This window comes from Scylla paramamosain, chromosome 26 (assembly GCF_035594125.1).
Source record: "Scylla paramamosain isolate STU-SP2022 chromosome 26, ASM3559412v1, whole genome shotgun sequence".
NCBI lineage: Eukaryota > Metazoa > Arthropoda > Malacostraca > Decapoda > Portunidae > Scylla > Scylla paramamosain.
In genome coordinates this window covers 19,712,434-19,726,590 of record NC_087176.1, presented here as the reverse complement: position 1 = coordinate 19,726,590, position 14,157 = coordinate 19,712,434, and the positions used below count along the sequence as shown (strand labels likewise).

General features: G+C 42.4%; 1 protein-coding gene across 6 annotated transcripts in view; it reads right to left on the bottom strand.

The window, feature by feature from the left end:
* The window catches only part of LOC135113787 (solute carrier family 35 member F3-like), a 78,096-nt gene that overhangs the window by 52,576 nt on the left and 11,363 nt on the right, over nucleotides 1-14,157 (bottom strand). For 3 of the 6 annotated variants that reach the window (XR_010274996.1, XM_064029377.1, XM_064029378.1), the window contains exon 3: nucleotides 6,559-6,686. Coding sequence is in view for 3 of the 6 variants with exons in the window: in XM_064029377.1 (XP_063885447.1) it covers nucleotides 6,559-6,686 (128 nt within the window). In the remaining 3 variants the exon portion in view is untranslated. Of the gene's footprint in view, nucleotides 782-6,263; nucleotides 6,687-14,157 lie in introns of those variants that run through there. The other 3 variants (XR_010274997.1, XR_010274998.1, XM_064029376.1) reach the window with 3 other exon arrangements.

Genomic DNA, 14,157 nt, shown 5'->3' with positions numbered 1-14,157 from the left:
ACACGACCATCTCTATAAACCCTGACAACTGTAGCGTCACCACCACCACTACCACCACCGCCCCCACCACCACACCACCACTCCTAACTACCACCACCACCCCAACCCTCAACCGCACCCAACAACCACAACACCGTTACGTCCGCTACCCCCACCACTATTACTCAACCACCACCATCCCCAACAACCACAACCACCTTTACCACAAGCCAGTCACGTTCACCATCACTTCCAACACCCCCTACAACCATTCCAACTCCCCCAGGCTACCATTTACAACCCCCCCCCCAATTACCACCACCATCACCTGCCGATCACGTCCATCATCCTAGTCATCCAAACCACTTCCATCCAATACAACCACACACACACACACACACACACACCAAACACCACCACAACCACCACCTCAACCCAGTCACGTCCGCCATAGCCACCTCCACTTCCCCCGTCCACCATCCTACTCTCCACATCTCTCTTCCACTATCCACTCCTCCCTATCCACCAACAGGCCAGCCATACTCACATCCACCTCTCCCCCCACACCGTAGTCCACCACAACAAACCCGCCGAGGACAGACGCAACACCGCTTCATGGCCGTAACACAACCGGAAACCCGTCACGTCAGCGGGCGCAGGGCGAATGGCTGAAGAGACGGCGAGGAGAGAGTATCACGTGACTTGAATACTTGGTGATGATTGGTGGAGGCTGTGCTGAGGTAATTCTCATTAAGAACAGAGCCACACTCGTACTACTACTCGTATGATACAAAATAATAGAATCACGGTTATATTAGCAGTAGAAGACACTTAGCAATACACTGTGAGGCAAGAAGTAAGGATAAATGAAGGATACGTGAGCTTTACGAAGAGTAAGAAAGAAAACGGAAAAGAAGAACGCTCTGATTGGCAAACGGGAAGCAGGCTAACACAACAGCCCTCGTATTTATTGAGGCTTATATAAACTTGAAATAGCGACTTGTGACTAATGAAATAACGTAATACATGTAATGCGGGTGTTTTCACCAGTGAGAGACAGGCTAATGGGGGAAATGTAGCAAGGCAGTCTCAGGTATCATGAATGCACTTGTTTTTCATGAAGCATGAAGCAAGGTTATGTGCCTGTATTTTGAAAAGCTTTGCTCTCTCACCAGACTATTTTCAAAGGCCACAAAGATAATTACCCGGGTTTTCAAGACTGCTTCTCCCGTTGATGCTGTAGAGACCTTACCATTCTGTCACTAGAACCGTAGAAACACTCTTAAAACTCGTGTAATTTCAACTACAGCCTCTTGAAAGTAGTCCGGCTGCGGGCAGAAATGTTTCACGATACGGTGTATCGTGAAACATTTCTTTTTGCACTTTTGTTAGAAATATAGATAGGGAAACTGCTTCATTAAGTAGGGATCCGTCTTTACACACACACACACACACACACACTGTTATCTTTACGCGTTCACTGTCAATCTGTTCACTACTACTTACAATTTCCTTAGCCCTTTGCAATTACCAGCTATTACTAGTAAGAATAAAGTAAACATTATCGTCATTACTATTGTTTTCATCATCTCCATATTATTATTATCATTATTGTTATTATTATTATTATTATTATTATTATTATTATTATTATTATTATTATTATTATTATTGTTATTATTATTATTATTATTATTATTATTATTGTCATTATTATTATGTTTACGAGACTCTTCGTTTACAACAGGGTCTAAGAGTGTGTGATGCCAGCCTGGTATATAGAAAGACATTAATAGATATACACAGATTATTACTACTATTATTATCATTGCTGCTGCTGCTGCTACTACTACTACTACTGCTACTACTACTACTTCCACCATTGTTTGGTGTAGCGTGTAATTCCCTCCTCATCATTAGAGACACCTACGGAACAAAAGGAAGACAGCCAAGCAAGACCCGAGTGTTGAGCCAAACGTGATCAAGCGAAGGGGAAAGAAGAGCAAGACGTGTGTGTTTATTAATGCCACTTGTCAATATTCGCTGCTTCATGGTCTGCTGCCACTCTTCCCTCTCATCTCATCTCATCTCCTACGGGACTCTCCACGGATATTAGCACTTTCCTGCTCTAAGATGATAATTTGACACGTGCTCACTGTTAATACGTAGCTCTCTCTCTCTCTCTCTCTCTCTCTCTCTCTCTCTCTCTCTCTCTCTCTCTCTCTCTCTCTCTCTCTCTCACTGCGATACACTTAAACAAGAGAGTTGGTTGTGTTTAGCCATAAAGCATATCAATGTACTTTTATATCCTTTGATTTTTTTTTTTTTTTTAGTGTATCGGTATAAATATAATACAAGTCTTCAGATGGTGTGCTTCATCTATTTTTTTTATGTGTATTTTCTTCGGTGCGTTTACTTTTTTTTTTTTCAGTCCAACATTGTGAACGACTGAACAATATCGAACAAAGGCGTATGTGCTGAGTCTTGTTATGGTACAGTGCTAAACCCTTCCCAGTCTTTCCCATTCTTTCTCTTCGATTCTCCTTCATTCATCTTCTCTCCCTTCCTCTTGTCCTCCTGTAGGGCTCCTTGTGATTAGCTATCGAGCGGTGACGCACACTATCAAGCTTGCTATCTTTTTTTTTTTTTTTTTTCTGTACTTGGCCATCATTGTTGCTGCCGCCACCGCCACCATCACTACCAACACCACTACTACCACCACCACCACAATCTAGTCTGTCAAAGTAAATGCCAATTCATCAGTCTGCTAGACCTGTTTGCATTATTCCATCCCCCACCCCCTCAAAAAAAAAAAAAATAAATAAATAAATAAATAAAATAAAATAAATAAATGAATAAATAAATAAAATGCAACACCGCCTCTGAAGCCCATAGTACATTATATTATCATTATCACTATCATCATCATCAGCAGCAGCAATAACAGCAACGACAACATGTGCAAAATCAATACATATACATAGGTACTTAAACTAGTGTTGCTCTACAAAAAAAAAAAAAAAAATAATAATAATAATAATAATAATAATAATAATAATAATAATAATAATAATAATCGTACACCTATCTTCTCTTCCCACCGTCACTCTCCACCTCTTTCTGCGTCACACAAAAACACAGGTGCAGGAGTAGCCGTGTCCAGCAAAACACACATCATTCTTCAAGGTTCCTTTCTCTTGTTACTTCTTGTCTATATCTTTGTCATCCTCCTCTTTCTTATACTACGTTTCTTCTTCCTAATCCTTTTCATTTTATTTCTTATTTCTACCTTTGTCATCTTCCTCTTCATTATACTCCGTTTCTTCTTCCCTCTCCTGCTCATGTTATTTCTTATCTCTATCCTCGTCATCATCTTCTTTCTTATACCCCGTTTGTTCTTCTTCTTCCTCCTCCTCTTGTTTCTTGTGTCTATCCACGCTTCTCTTATTAGCCATTCTTTTTTTACGAGTATTGCGTCTTCCAGTTTCTGGCTCTTAACACCACCACCATTACCACAACACTCACCATTAACACCTCCTCCTCCTCCTCCTCCTCCTTTGCCCTTTGTTATCCTGCGTCTGTGGATCAGGTAGTGTAGTTTTTCACATACAAACGGCTCCTTAAGGATCAGCTTATGTACAGATGCTTACTCTTCCTTGGTATTCCTTTGTGTTTCTCCTTTTCCTCTTCCTCTTCCGCAACCAGGTCAAAGAAAATGGGTACACATGTGAATTATCAAGAGGCAAGAGCATGTAACTTCCTTTAACTTCCTTTCTGTCTCCACATATTCTGTATTTTTTTTCTTCCTACTCCTCCTCCTTGCCCTCCCTTTCTCCTCATGCTCTTATTAATGTGTAATCCTTAACTAACTAAAGGGTATAGACAGGAGTGATATAAAAGGTTTAGAAGAATAAAGACTAGTTTGGGTGAAAGGATGGAATACAGTAGTAGGGATGAAAGATGGCAGGCTGTAGTGTCCTTCTTTTCTTTTCATGTTAACGTGACTCTTCATCTCTTCCTTCAGTACCACATTCAGTATCTTCCACATCTCGTGCCCTTCCCTTTTCCTTCTTTTTCCTTACATCCTCCTTCACTCTTAATCTCCTCTTCTCCCCTCCATCTTATCCTCTCTCTCTCGTCTCTCTCTCTCTCTCTCTCTCTCTCTCTCTCTCTCTCTCTCTCTCTCTCTCTCTCTTTCTCTCTTCTCCTCATCCATCACCACTACCACACCACTGAGATAAAAGTTTCCCCCTAACCGAGGATAAGACGTGACCGGAACACTGAACAGCGATTCAACACTGGCAACATCCGTGCCGACACTACTCCACCGATGGACGCGAAGGAAGAAGGGTCAAACGAGGATGGTCATGTGTTGTTGAGATTGCACACAAAGACTGACTGTATACCGGCAGCAAAGGTTAGTGACTACAATAACTGAATGACATGAGATCAGCACCAAGATAACTGTATTATTTTCTCGTATTCTTGAGTGCTTTGTTCTCTCATTACGACTGTTTTATAAGCTTGATGATGGAGTCTTTGTCACATTAATACTAGCGTCATTGGAAACGCTCCTGAAAACAATAACTTCCACTAGAAACACATGAGTAGAGGTGAGACGGAGCGGTGAAATGTTTGAGAATGCGGATCTTAGTAGACAGAAGAGAGCTACATTGTATTTATTACCTAAGCATAAAAAAAAAAGCTGGTCTCTGAAAAGTTAATATAAAAGAGCTTGCAGACTTAATTCCAGAGATTATTTAATTCCACTCTCTTGAATTAATTTAAGTCGCAGGAAAATGGAAAACATCATTAAGCACAATTGTAAATTTAACAAACGACAAAAATAAACATTATCGGTGTTTATTATGAGTGAGATAGACACACAAAGAATTTTGTTGCACTAAACAGTAACTAAGAATAATACCCCTGAGTTTACACGCTCCGAGATTCATGACAAGACTCTCCAGACATCATAAGGTTATTCAGGTATTTAAATATTTAGCAATTCTTCATGTATCATAATTCTTTGCATTCTTCATTCTTTAAAGCTTCCTGTAATACTACCGTGGACAGGTTAGGAGAGTGGCGCCTTGCCTCACCCTTTCCTTTGTCGGCATTTCCTCGTAGCCTGTATGTACCTTCATAGTGTTTTTTTGATGTATCTTTTGCAATACTCCCATCAGTGTTTCTCTCAACCTTCCATCCCTTCCTCCACTTCCTCGAGTACAGACATCACACGCACGATCACACTACAGTCTACACTCTGACAGCTGAAAACAATATGACGCGTGTCCTTGCACTGAAATAACCCCAGACGATTTTAACACGCAATAATAGAAGAACACAGGCACTAAAAGGCTTGAAAAATTGCATCACTCTCTTTGTTGCCTTTCTAAATTACTGTTTAAACTTGAACCACATTACAGTGACCTTGAGGAGAAGCGAGAATAGTCGAACGTATAACCTCTACTAGTATAAGTCAACTCGTGCCAACAAGACTCATCAACTCATTACTCCACACAAGGAGCATTTTGGGGTTGGCTGTCGTGAGGGAGCAGTGCAGAGGTGTGTAAGGCTTGTGTCAGTAATTGCTGTTGGTTAATATACTCCTGGTGAAAGGTGAAGGTTGTCTGGTCACTGGGGCTTGTGTGTCATGTAAGGGTGTGTCCCCGTGATGAAGGAAGGCCACAAACTGTATGCTGCTGCTAAAGGCGGTAAGGTACGACCAGTGAGAGGCAACAGTACGTGCTAGGCAATCAATGTGAGCTGCGGTGCTGAGTGACTGAATGACGGACTGATTGACTGGTTGGCTGATGGCTGATTGACTGACTGAGTGGCTCAATGACTGACTTAGTGACTTGCTGAGTGGCTGACTGACTGACTGACTGGTTGACTGAATAACTAAGTGACTGACTGACTGAATAACTTGAGTAACTGATCTTCGACTGAGTAATTAGTTCGCCATACTAATGATTAAATGAATGAATGAGCGAATAAACTATAAGAAAAAATGAATAAAGGTACATGGAAAATACTGAAATTAAAGGTGAACCATGGAGAATATTAGCTGATTCAAAACTTACACGTAATTAAAAAAAAAAAAAAAGATAGCATCTAGAAAACAGTGAAGAAGAGGATGATTATGGAAGAACGTTAAAGAAAGAAGTCAAAACAAATAAGCCACAGCTCAGGTAAAGAACTAAACTCACTTTTTTTTTTCATCTTAATATCTACAATTTGGAAATATTGCATTTTTACACAACTAACACACACACACACACACACACACACACACACACACACACACACACACACACACACATTGAGGCGTTATCTTTTTTATCAGTTTAGTTATCTAAAAAGAAGCACCCAACATCTAAAATAAAAAAAAAAGAAACACATACATAAAGAAAAGAGCAACAGCAGTGATCAAGACATAATACACCAACAACAGTCACTCCAGCTCACGGAGAAGACCAAGACCAACAGTTTCCATACACAACACAGCAGCAGCACAGACCACATCACATACCACAGACGCCCATCAACACCCTCCCGCCCAGTCAGTCTACTCACCCTGACGCCGACAAACTGGTCATGCAGGATCACCCACGAGAGGAGGAACACGAAGGAGACGTGGGCAGAGTAGAGAGCCATGACGTCAGTGCAGTCGAAGATCCAAAGCGAGTAGACGTGCATGTAGCCTGTCACCAGCCACGGCATGCAGAAGAGGCAGCACCGGGTGGAGAGAGGGAAAGGGAGTGGTGAGCTGGGGTAGGTACTCGTGTTGGTGGTGGTGGTGGTGGTGATTAGTGAGATTGTAGAGGTTAAGTAGAGGTGAGGATGGAAATGAGTGTACTTAAGTGAGTGAGGTTGTAAATTAAAGCATTGAGTTGGAGTGGGTGTAGACCACATGGTGTGTCCGTGAGGGAGAATTTGTGAGTGAATGAGTGAGTGGGTGAATGAGTGTGAAGGAGTAAGTGGGTGAATGAGTGAATAAGATAAGAATAACATTAAATATCAAAGAATGTGAAAATCTACTTCCATTCACAATCTTCAACGAATAATAATGAACATGACGAGCTGCTCAGTAACAGCTTAGGTTTGCTACACCATTTTTGTTTTTTTTCATGGAATGAGTTATTTGAGAACGGCCTTCTGGCTGGTGAGAAGCAATGACAGAAGAGGGAGTGTGGTGAGTAACAGTGGCTACTGAGTTATAATAGTCAGTACAGGCATTTTTTTTTCCCTTTCTGTTGACGTGCATTTGAGTATGAGTGAGTGAGTAAGCGTGAGTGAGCAGGAGTGAGTGAGGGAGTGAGCGAGCAAGAGAGCGAGCGAGCTTTGAACAATAATAACAACAACAACAACAACAACAAAAAAAAAACACCAAAGAGAAAATTAAGCGGAAGAGCGAACAAAGATCCAAACACTAAATGAAAACACAAAACACCAACTTTCAATTTTTTTTTCCCATTTCACCAGATATTCAGTTCTCTCTCTCTCTCTCTCTCTCTCTCTCTCTCTCTCTCTCTCTCTCTCTCTCTCTCTCTCTCTCTCTCTCTCCCTCTCTCTCTCTCTCTCTCTCTCTCTCTCTCTCTCTCTCTCTCTCTCTCTCTCTCTCTCTCTCTCTCTCTCATTCTCTCTCTCTCTCTCTCTCTCTCTCTCTCTCTCTCTCTCTCTCTCTCTCTCTCTCTCTCTCATTCTCTCTCTCTCTCTCTCTCTCTCTCTCTCTCTCTCTCTCTCTCTGGCTCATGTTCCCCGTGCTACCATTTTTCTCTCTCTTTCTTATCTGCCTTCCTGTCTCCTCCTTCGCAACTCGGTCTCGTGAGCACAAAGAGGACCCACCACGGAGGAGGAGCTGAAAGGCCGCGGCATCCCACCACTATACTGCGAGACACGACGACAAAAACTCTCTCTCTCTCTCTCTCTCTCTCACTCTCTCTCTCTCTCTCTCTCTCTCTCTCTCTCTCTCTCTCTCTCTCTCTCTTTCAAAAAATACTTTCATCCGGTTTCTTTTTCTATATCTGTTTGGTCCACTCTCCATTCATGTCACCCCATCTTTCCCACACTGACTCACCCACGCGTCCACGGATCATCTTTTCCTTCCCCTCAGTCATGCATTCCTTCCCCAGCCTCCCTGTTTACCATTTCACTGATTTCCTTCCTTTCCCATACGACAACACGAGAGAGCGGCATGAGGGAGAGAAGCAAGAGGAAATAACTTAACTAACACGTTCATGTATAGCGCGCATTGCTGCTGGCAAAGGAAAGAAGAGAGAGAGAGAGAGAGAGAGAGAGAGAGAGAGAGAGAGAGAGAGAGAGAGAGAGAGAGAGAGAGAGAGAGAGAGAGAGAGAGAGAGATACATCGTCCCATTTCTGCTCTTACTCAAGATGAATACCCAGCATCACGACTCTCAAGGGAGGTTATCCGAACAAAAGGACCGTGTTTTTACCGGAAAATATCGGAAATGCAGGACGCTAAGGGAGTGTGAGTCTGTCTAGCCAAAATCTAGCCAGCCATGGCCAAGCAGACTAAAGATGAGGGGACGCTGAGAGGAGAGAGGGAGCGAGTCTCTCTCTCTGGAAGGCTCGGAATGGTGGTCATGTTCCTCGTCCTGCTGCGACGTGACAAATGGAAGGGAGTGACGGGTATGAAGGGACCGTGGAGTGATGCTTGTGCTGTGTGTGTGTCTGTGTGTCTGTGTGTCTGTGTCTGTGGACCGTATTCTGAAACACTGCTGCACCACATCCTCACTACATTCAAAGAGTCTTAAGTTAAAGTCACAAAAGTTTTTAAAGGTCTTTTTACGTTTCTAGTGACAAATGAACAAGATTTCTATACTCAACGAGGTCAGTGTGTCATATTACACCAATCGTCATGAATTTTTCTATGGACTGAGTGCAGTACTGTACTGATCATTCACTTACAATATCAAGACGTCTTAAAAGAGAAAAAAAATCACTTTTTATGTAAATTTACTACCCATTTAAAATGGGATGAGTTTCTGTGTTTTTAATCCGATTTTAGTTTTCTTTATATAGAATTAAAGAATGAACATTCCTCTACTTTTCCAAGTTAGACAATCCATGGATTCGAAAAATAATAGTACTTATGAATTTTGTATTAATGTACTCATTCTCTACTATTTTTTTAATGTTTCCATCCTCCTTGTGACCAACAAATACAATCTAGAAGAAAAATCTAACTATCAAATGTTGCTGCTTTACTTCCCTGTCCAAAACTGCAAACAGATTTAAGATCGATTAAAAACTTTCTAATCTCAGGAATTTTGAAGTTAAGGCAATGCACTTTTGAGATACGAACATTTGAAGTTTTCCTTACTTTGCCGCCCTTTAATCTTTTTGTGTGCAATTTTTTGGGCCAACAAATATTACTCTCTCATAATGCATTGTATTCTACATTAGTATGTGGTACAATGTTTCATTCTGATGGCCACTGCTCACCTTTTTTGGAAAAAAAATATTATGCACACATGGTGTGGGTGTCATGAGGAGCCACCTCATTCGTTGTTGCCAGCTTTTCAGTGTGCACCTGCCTCGCACTCTTCACCTGCTTCTATCTTTCTCTTCTGTTTTTTTTTTTTCTGTTGCATTCTGCATTTCTCAGCATTTCCTTGTGTTTATTGATCAGTGCATGTAGTGTGTGGTGTGATGTGGGAAATCCGAGCTGGAGTAAGAGACTTGATGCCAGGTATCCAAAGTTGGGTTCCAACACGGCAGCACGGTAGCAATGGTATGACAAACTGCAGTAACAGTAGCAGGGGCAACACCAGTAGAAGCGGTTGCAGAAGAAGCAGCAGCAGTAGAAATAACACCAACAAGTGTTGAGGCAGCGTTGGTGATGGGAGCAGCGTCACTGCTGTGAGAGGCTTGAAATTGTCTCAAATTGTTCTCTCTTTTCTTTTGCTTTCTTGCCTTTTGCATCAACTTCTTCTTAGAGAAGGGTATCTTGACATATAGTCAAGGGTGGCAGGGTGCAGGGAAATGACGGGAAAAAAGGGACAAAGATAGGTAGTCCTTCTCGTCAGCCTGCCTCTCGCGCCAATGCCTCGGGGCCTCTACAGCCAGGCCACCACAATCAGGTTATCGAGGATCGGTCATGCACTTTAAATTACGAATACAATCGAGAAAATATATAATTGTGTGCTCTCACGGAAAAATTCAGGAAAGAGTTATTTTACAATGATAACGGGACCTTTAAATGACGCGTGATCCACTACCAATACCGCTTAAATGCGCTTTAAAGGGCTTTAAATTCATCACGGAGTGAAAATAAGTGCACTATTAAATTCTACATATCGTGTTTTCTCTCATTACAATTTATCGCAGAAAATGATTTCTTTGGGTAAACTAACCTTGCTGAGTGCCTTAACAAGAGAAACATTTTGACAACCCGGCTAATCATCTCTATGACCTTGGAAAATACTCGTGGTGAGAGAGCAAAGCGTTTTAGAATACTGGCATGTCTGTGTGTGTAGGGAGCGTGGGCTAACGCTCCATCAACACGCACTGTGTAGGTGTAGCAGGTGTGACCTTGATGGTGGTGGTGGTGGTGGTGGTACTGAGCGAGAACAGCAGTAGGAGATGAAGGGCCTGTCCACCTCATGAAGCGTCCCTCAGTGATGCACGAGGCAGGTAAGAGCTCACAACCACAACACTTGGCATGGTCACGCATGCAGCGTCCATCACAACAGTCATTCTCTCCTTCTCCTCTCCGTCTTCAACACATTCTTCTTCCTTCCTTACCCCCACCCTCCTCCTACTCCTCCACCGCCTCATTCTCCTCTTCATCTTCATCCCATTTTCCTGTTTTTCCTTTCCTTTCTGCTTCTCCTCCTCCTCCTCCTTCTCCTCCTCCTCCTTCTCCGCTTCATCTTCATCACATTCCTCTTCCTTTCTTCTCCCATTTCCTTATCTTCCTCAAACACACAGCATATATATATATATATATATATATATATATATATATAGAGAGAGAGAGAGAGAGAGAGAGAGAGAGAGAGAGAGAGAGAGAGAGAGAGAGAGAGAGAGAGAGAGAGAGAGAGAGAGAGAGAGAGAGAGAGAGAGAGAGAGAGAGAGAGAGAGACCCGGCAAGAGGTAAATTACAGTTCCGTGAGATAACAAGAACTTACAGCATAATTAACCATATCTCAGCACGGAAAGGTCTGTCTTCCAGCTTTCCCTTCCCTTTCTTCCCTGTTTCTCTTCCTTTGGTCTTCCTGCAGCAACCTTTCATTTTCGTCTACTCTTTTCTTCTCTCTCATCTATCTCCTTACCTTTATAGCTACACCCTCAGTAAATTAGGCTCCTATTTTTGTCTTCCGTCTTCCAATAAATTGCAGTCTTTCCTTGTTTTTTTTCGCTTACCTCCTCAAGTTCTTGTGCTCTGTGATGTGTTGTTAAGTAGTTACTGATAACTGATAAGGCGCCAGTGACAGTAAGTAGCTGCAGTAAGTGCTGCATGTTATCCTGCATCATGTGTGATGTGCATTGTTGCGTAATAACCGATAATATGCAGAGGTTAAGACACTGATAGTACTCGTAATGCACAGGTTGTAGGTGAAGTAATGGTGCTGTACGTTATACTGAATCAGGAATGTTAATAGTGGGATTCCAGTGAGTAGTAGATGATATAAACTACGTGATAAATTAGCATTACTCTTGATATCAACCCTTTCACTACTACACAACTATTTTCCCGTATCCAACCGTCAGTTTTTAGACACTTATGTGCTACAGACTCAAATTGTCCTGTAGCTAAATTAATTCTCTCTCTCTCTCTCTCTCTCTCTCTCTCTCTCTCTCTCTCTCTCTCTCTCTCTCTCTCTCTCTCTCTCTCTCTCTCTCTCTCTCTCTCTCTCTTCTGTATCCATGCAAACATTTTTTTCACACCCTTTTCAAAGTTAACAAAGGAAGATCGCAGCAGTGAAAGGATTAGGTAATGTACTGTAATACGCTATCCAGAAGCAGGAATACGTATGGTGCAGCTATGTAAGCATTAGTCCATCAAAACAGTTATAGTATGTGATGCAATGATGCTGGAGGTTATCGTGAATATATTGTATGTATCATCATTAGTAATTCATCTGAGTACAGTGTATCTATTGCTGTACTGTAAAGGACTGTTTCATGCTTATGTGTGTGTCCTTACATTGAATAAAATCGTTTTCTGGTATGAATGTAATCTCCAGCCTTCCTACCTTCTCTATACCACTTACTCAACCAGTTCCTCCCTTAATGCCTCGTGTAACAGTCCTCTCATAACCATATTACTCCCTCAGCATCCCAAATAGCCATCACTTTACTGAGAGCTTCCTCGTTTACATGCATGAGTGAGAAGCAAAGTTCCCGCGTGGTTTTGTTGCTTGTAAACGTCACTATAATTAGTGTGTGTGTGTGTGTGTGTGTGTCAGTGTGTGTGTGCCTCTAGGATCTATTTATAAAACCAAAAGAGGGATTGGCTCTGAGAGCGAGTCATCATCAGCCTCTCCAGTTTCCTCGTCGTGTCCCTTTCTGACTTAGGCGGTGAAAGTCTTTGGTAGCCTCGCCCCTGGGTCTCATCACGGAACGAATGGAGGGACTAATTCTCAGAGGGCGGCATCATTAGCCTCTCCACTTTCCTGCCTTTCTGTTGTTTCTTCTTACTGAGTTTGCCCGTGGGTCTCATTAAGCCCTCACTGTGCTGCACTCCCTGTTAACATTCACAGCACTGGAAGACTGTCTGCATGGACACATAGATACGAAATGAGAGAGTAAGAAGTCAAGTTTTGTATTTTCAAGCTACAGAGTTATTTAAGACACTAGCATAAGTATGAGCGTCAAAACGTAAATAATTGGGGAGAAGATGCTCTGGAGGAAAAGGATTAAGAAACTGGTGAAGAAAGGAAGGAAATTTCGAGATCATCATCATTGGCCAGTCTAACTACCTCTCTGTCTTTCACTGCTCCCATTCTGTCCTCACGTGTAGTCCTTGCCGAGCTTCCCACTAGCCTTCATAACAAACTGGTGGCGAGAAAACCTATGCAGAGGATGATCCTCATTACCCAGCCTCACCCCTTCCATTCTCTCTCTCTCTCTCTCTCTCTCTCTCTCTCTCTCTCTCTCTCTCTCTCTCTCTCTCTCTCTCTCTCTCTCTCTCTCTTTCTCCATGCCGTTCTCCCTTCGTCTTTTGTTTTGCGTCTTCTCTCCCTCTCCTCTGTCCACTAAACGACTAAAGCCAAGAAAACTTTGTCAGGAAAAGTACATTGCTGTTTTTTGTCCCGTCAGTGTTAGTAACAGTTCACTGCGTGCCTGCGGCGTAGGTAGGATGGTTCTTGAGTGTGTGTGTTGCCTGTGTTCCCAGTGGATGGTGGGGTGCGTTCTTGTGTGTATTGCACTGCTGAATCTCGCAATGGTCTATCAATAATTGTTCAACTATGAAAGTTGTTGCTTTGCTCATTCCTCATATATACTAATGACAAGTCCACACGCGCGAGTATTAGTGTATGTTTAAATTTCGCCATCAGACTTGCAAGGGATCTGTAAATTTGATCACAGAGCACTGTCTGTAGACTTGTATATCTGAAAGCCCTTTGGATTCCTATCTGCATTTTTTTTACACTATCAGCTCGTAATGTTGCGTCCTGAGGCGTGGTGGCGTGAAGGGCGGCGGCGGCACGAGGTAATTTCACGGCAGGTATTGGCTGTTATCGAGTTTCCACTGAGCGTCCCTGGCTGGTGGCTTGTTTTCGATGTTACTGTTTCCCCTTGCTTGTGTTTCAGCCTGAAGTGAACCAGTGATGTGTTGAAAACCTTCCACTCTTTAACTAACGCTGCTTTCATTCTTCTATACTTTTTTTTTATACGTGTCTTTATTTTATCAACTTTCAGAACTCTCTCCATGGAGTGAAGACACCAACACTGACCAGCCGCCAGTCACCAGCCTCGACAAACTCCTTATCTTTCTTCCATCACGGAAACTTCCCATAATTTTTTCCACCTTTAAAAATTTTCCATCTGACCTGCATCACCAAAAAAATTCCCAATTAATCTTCTACCGTCAACAGTTTACCATCACTGATTTTCTCCGGCACCCAAAACCCCGGCATTTCTTGGCACTGGTCTTCACACTGTCCACACACTTCAGGCGCCCTTCCCTCCACGCCTGACTAT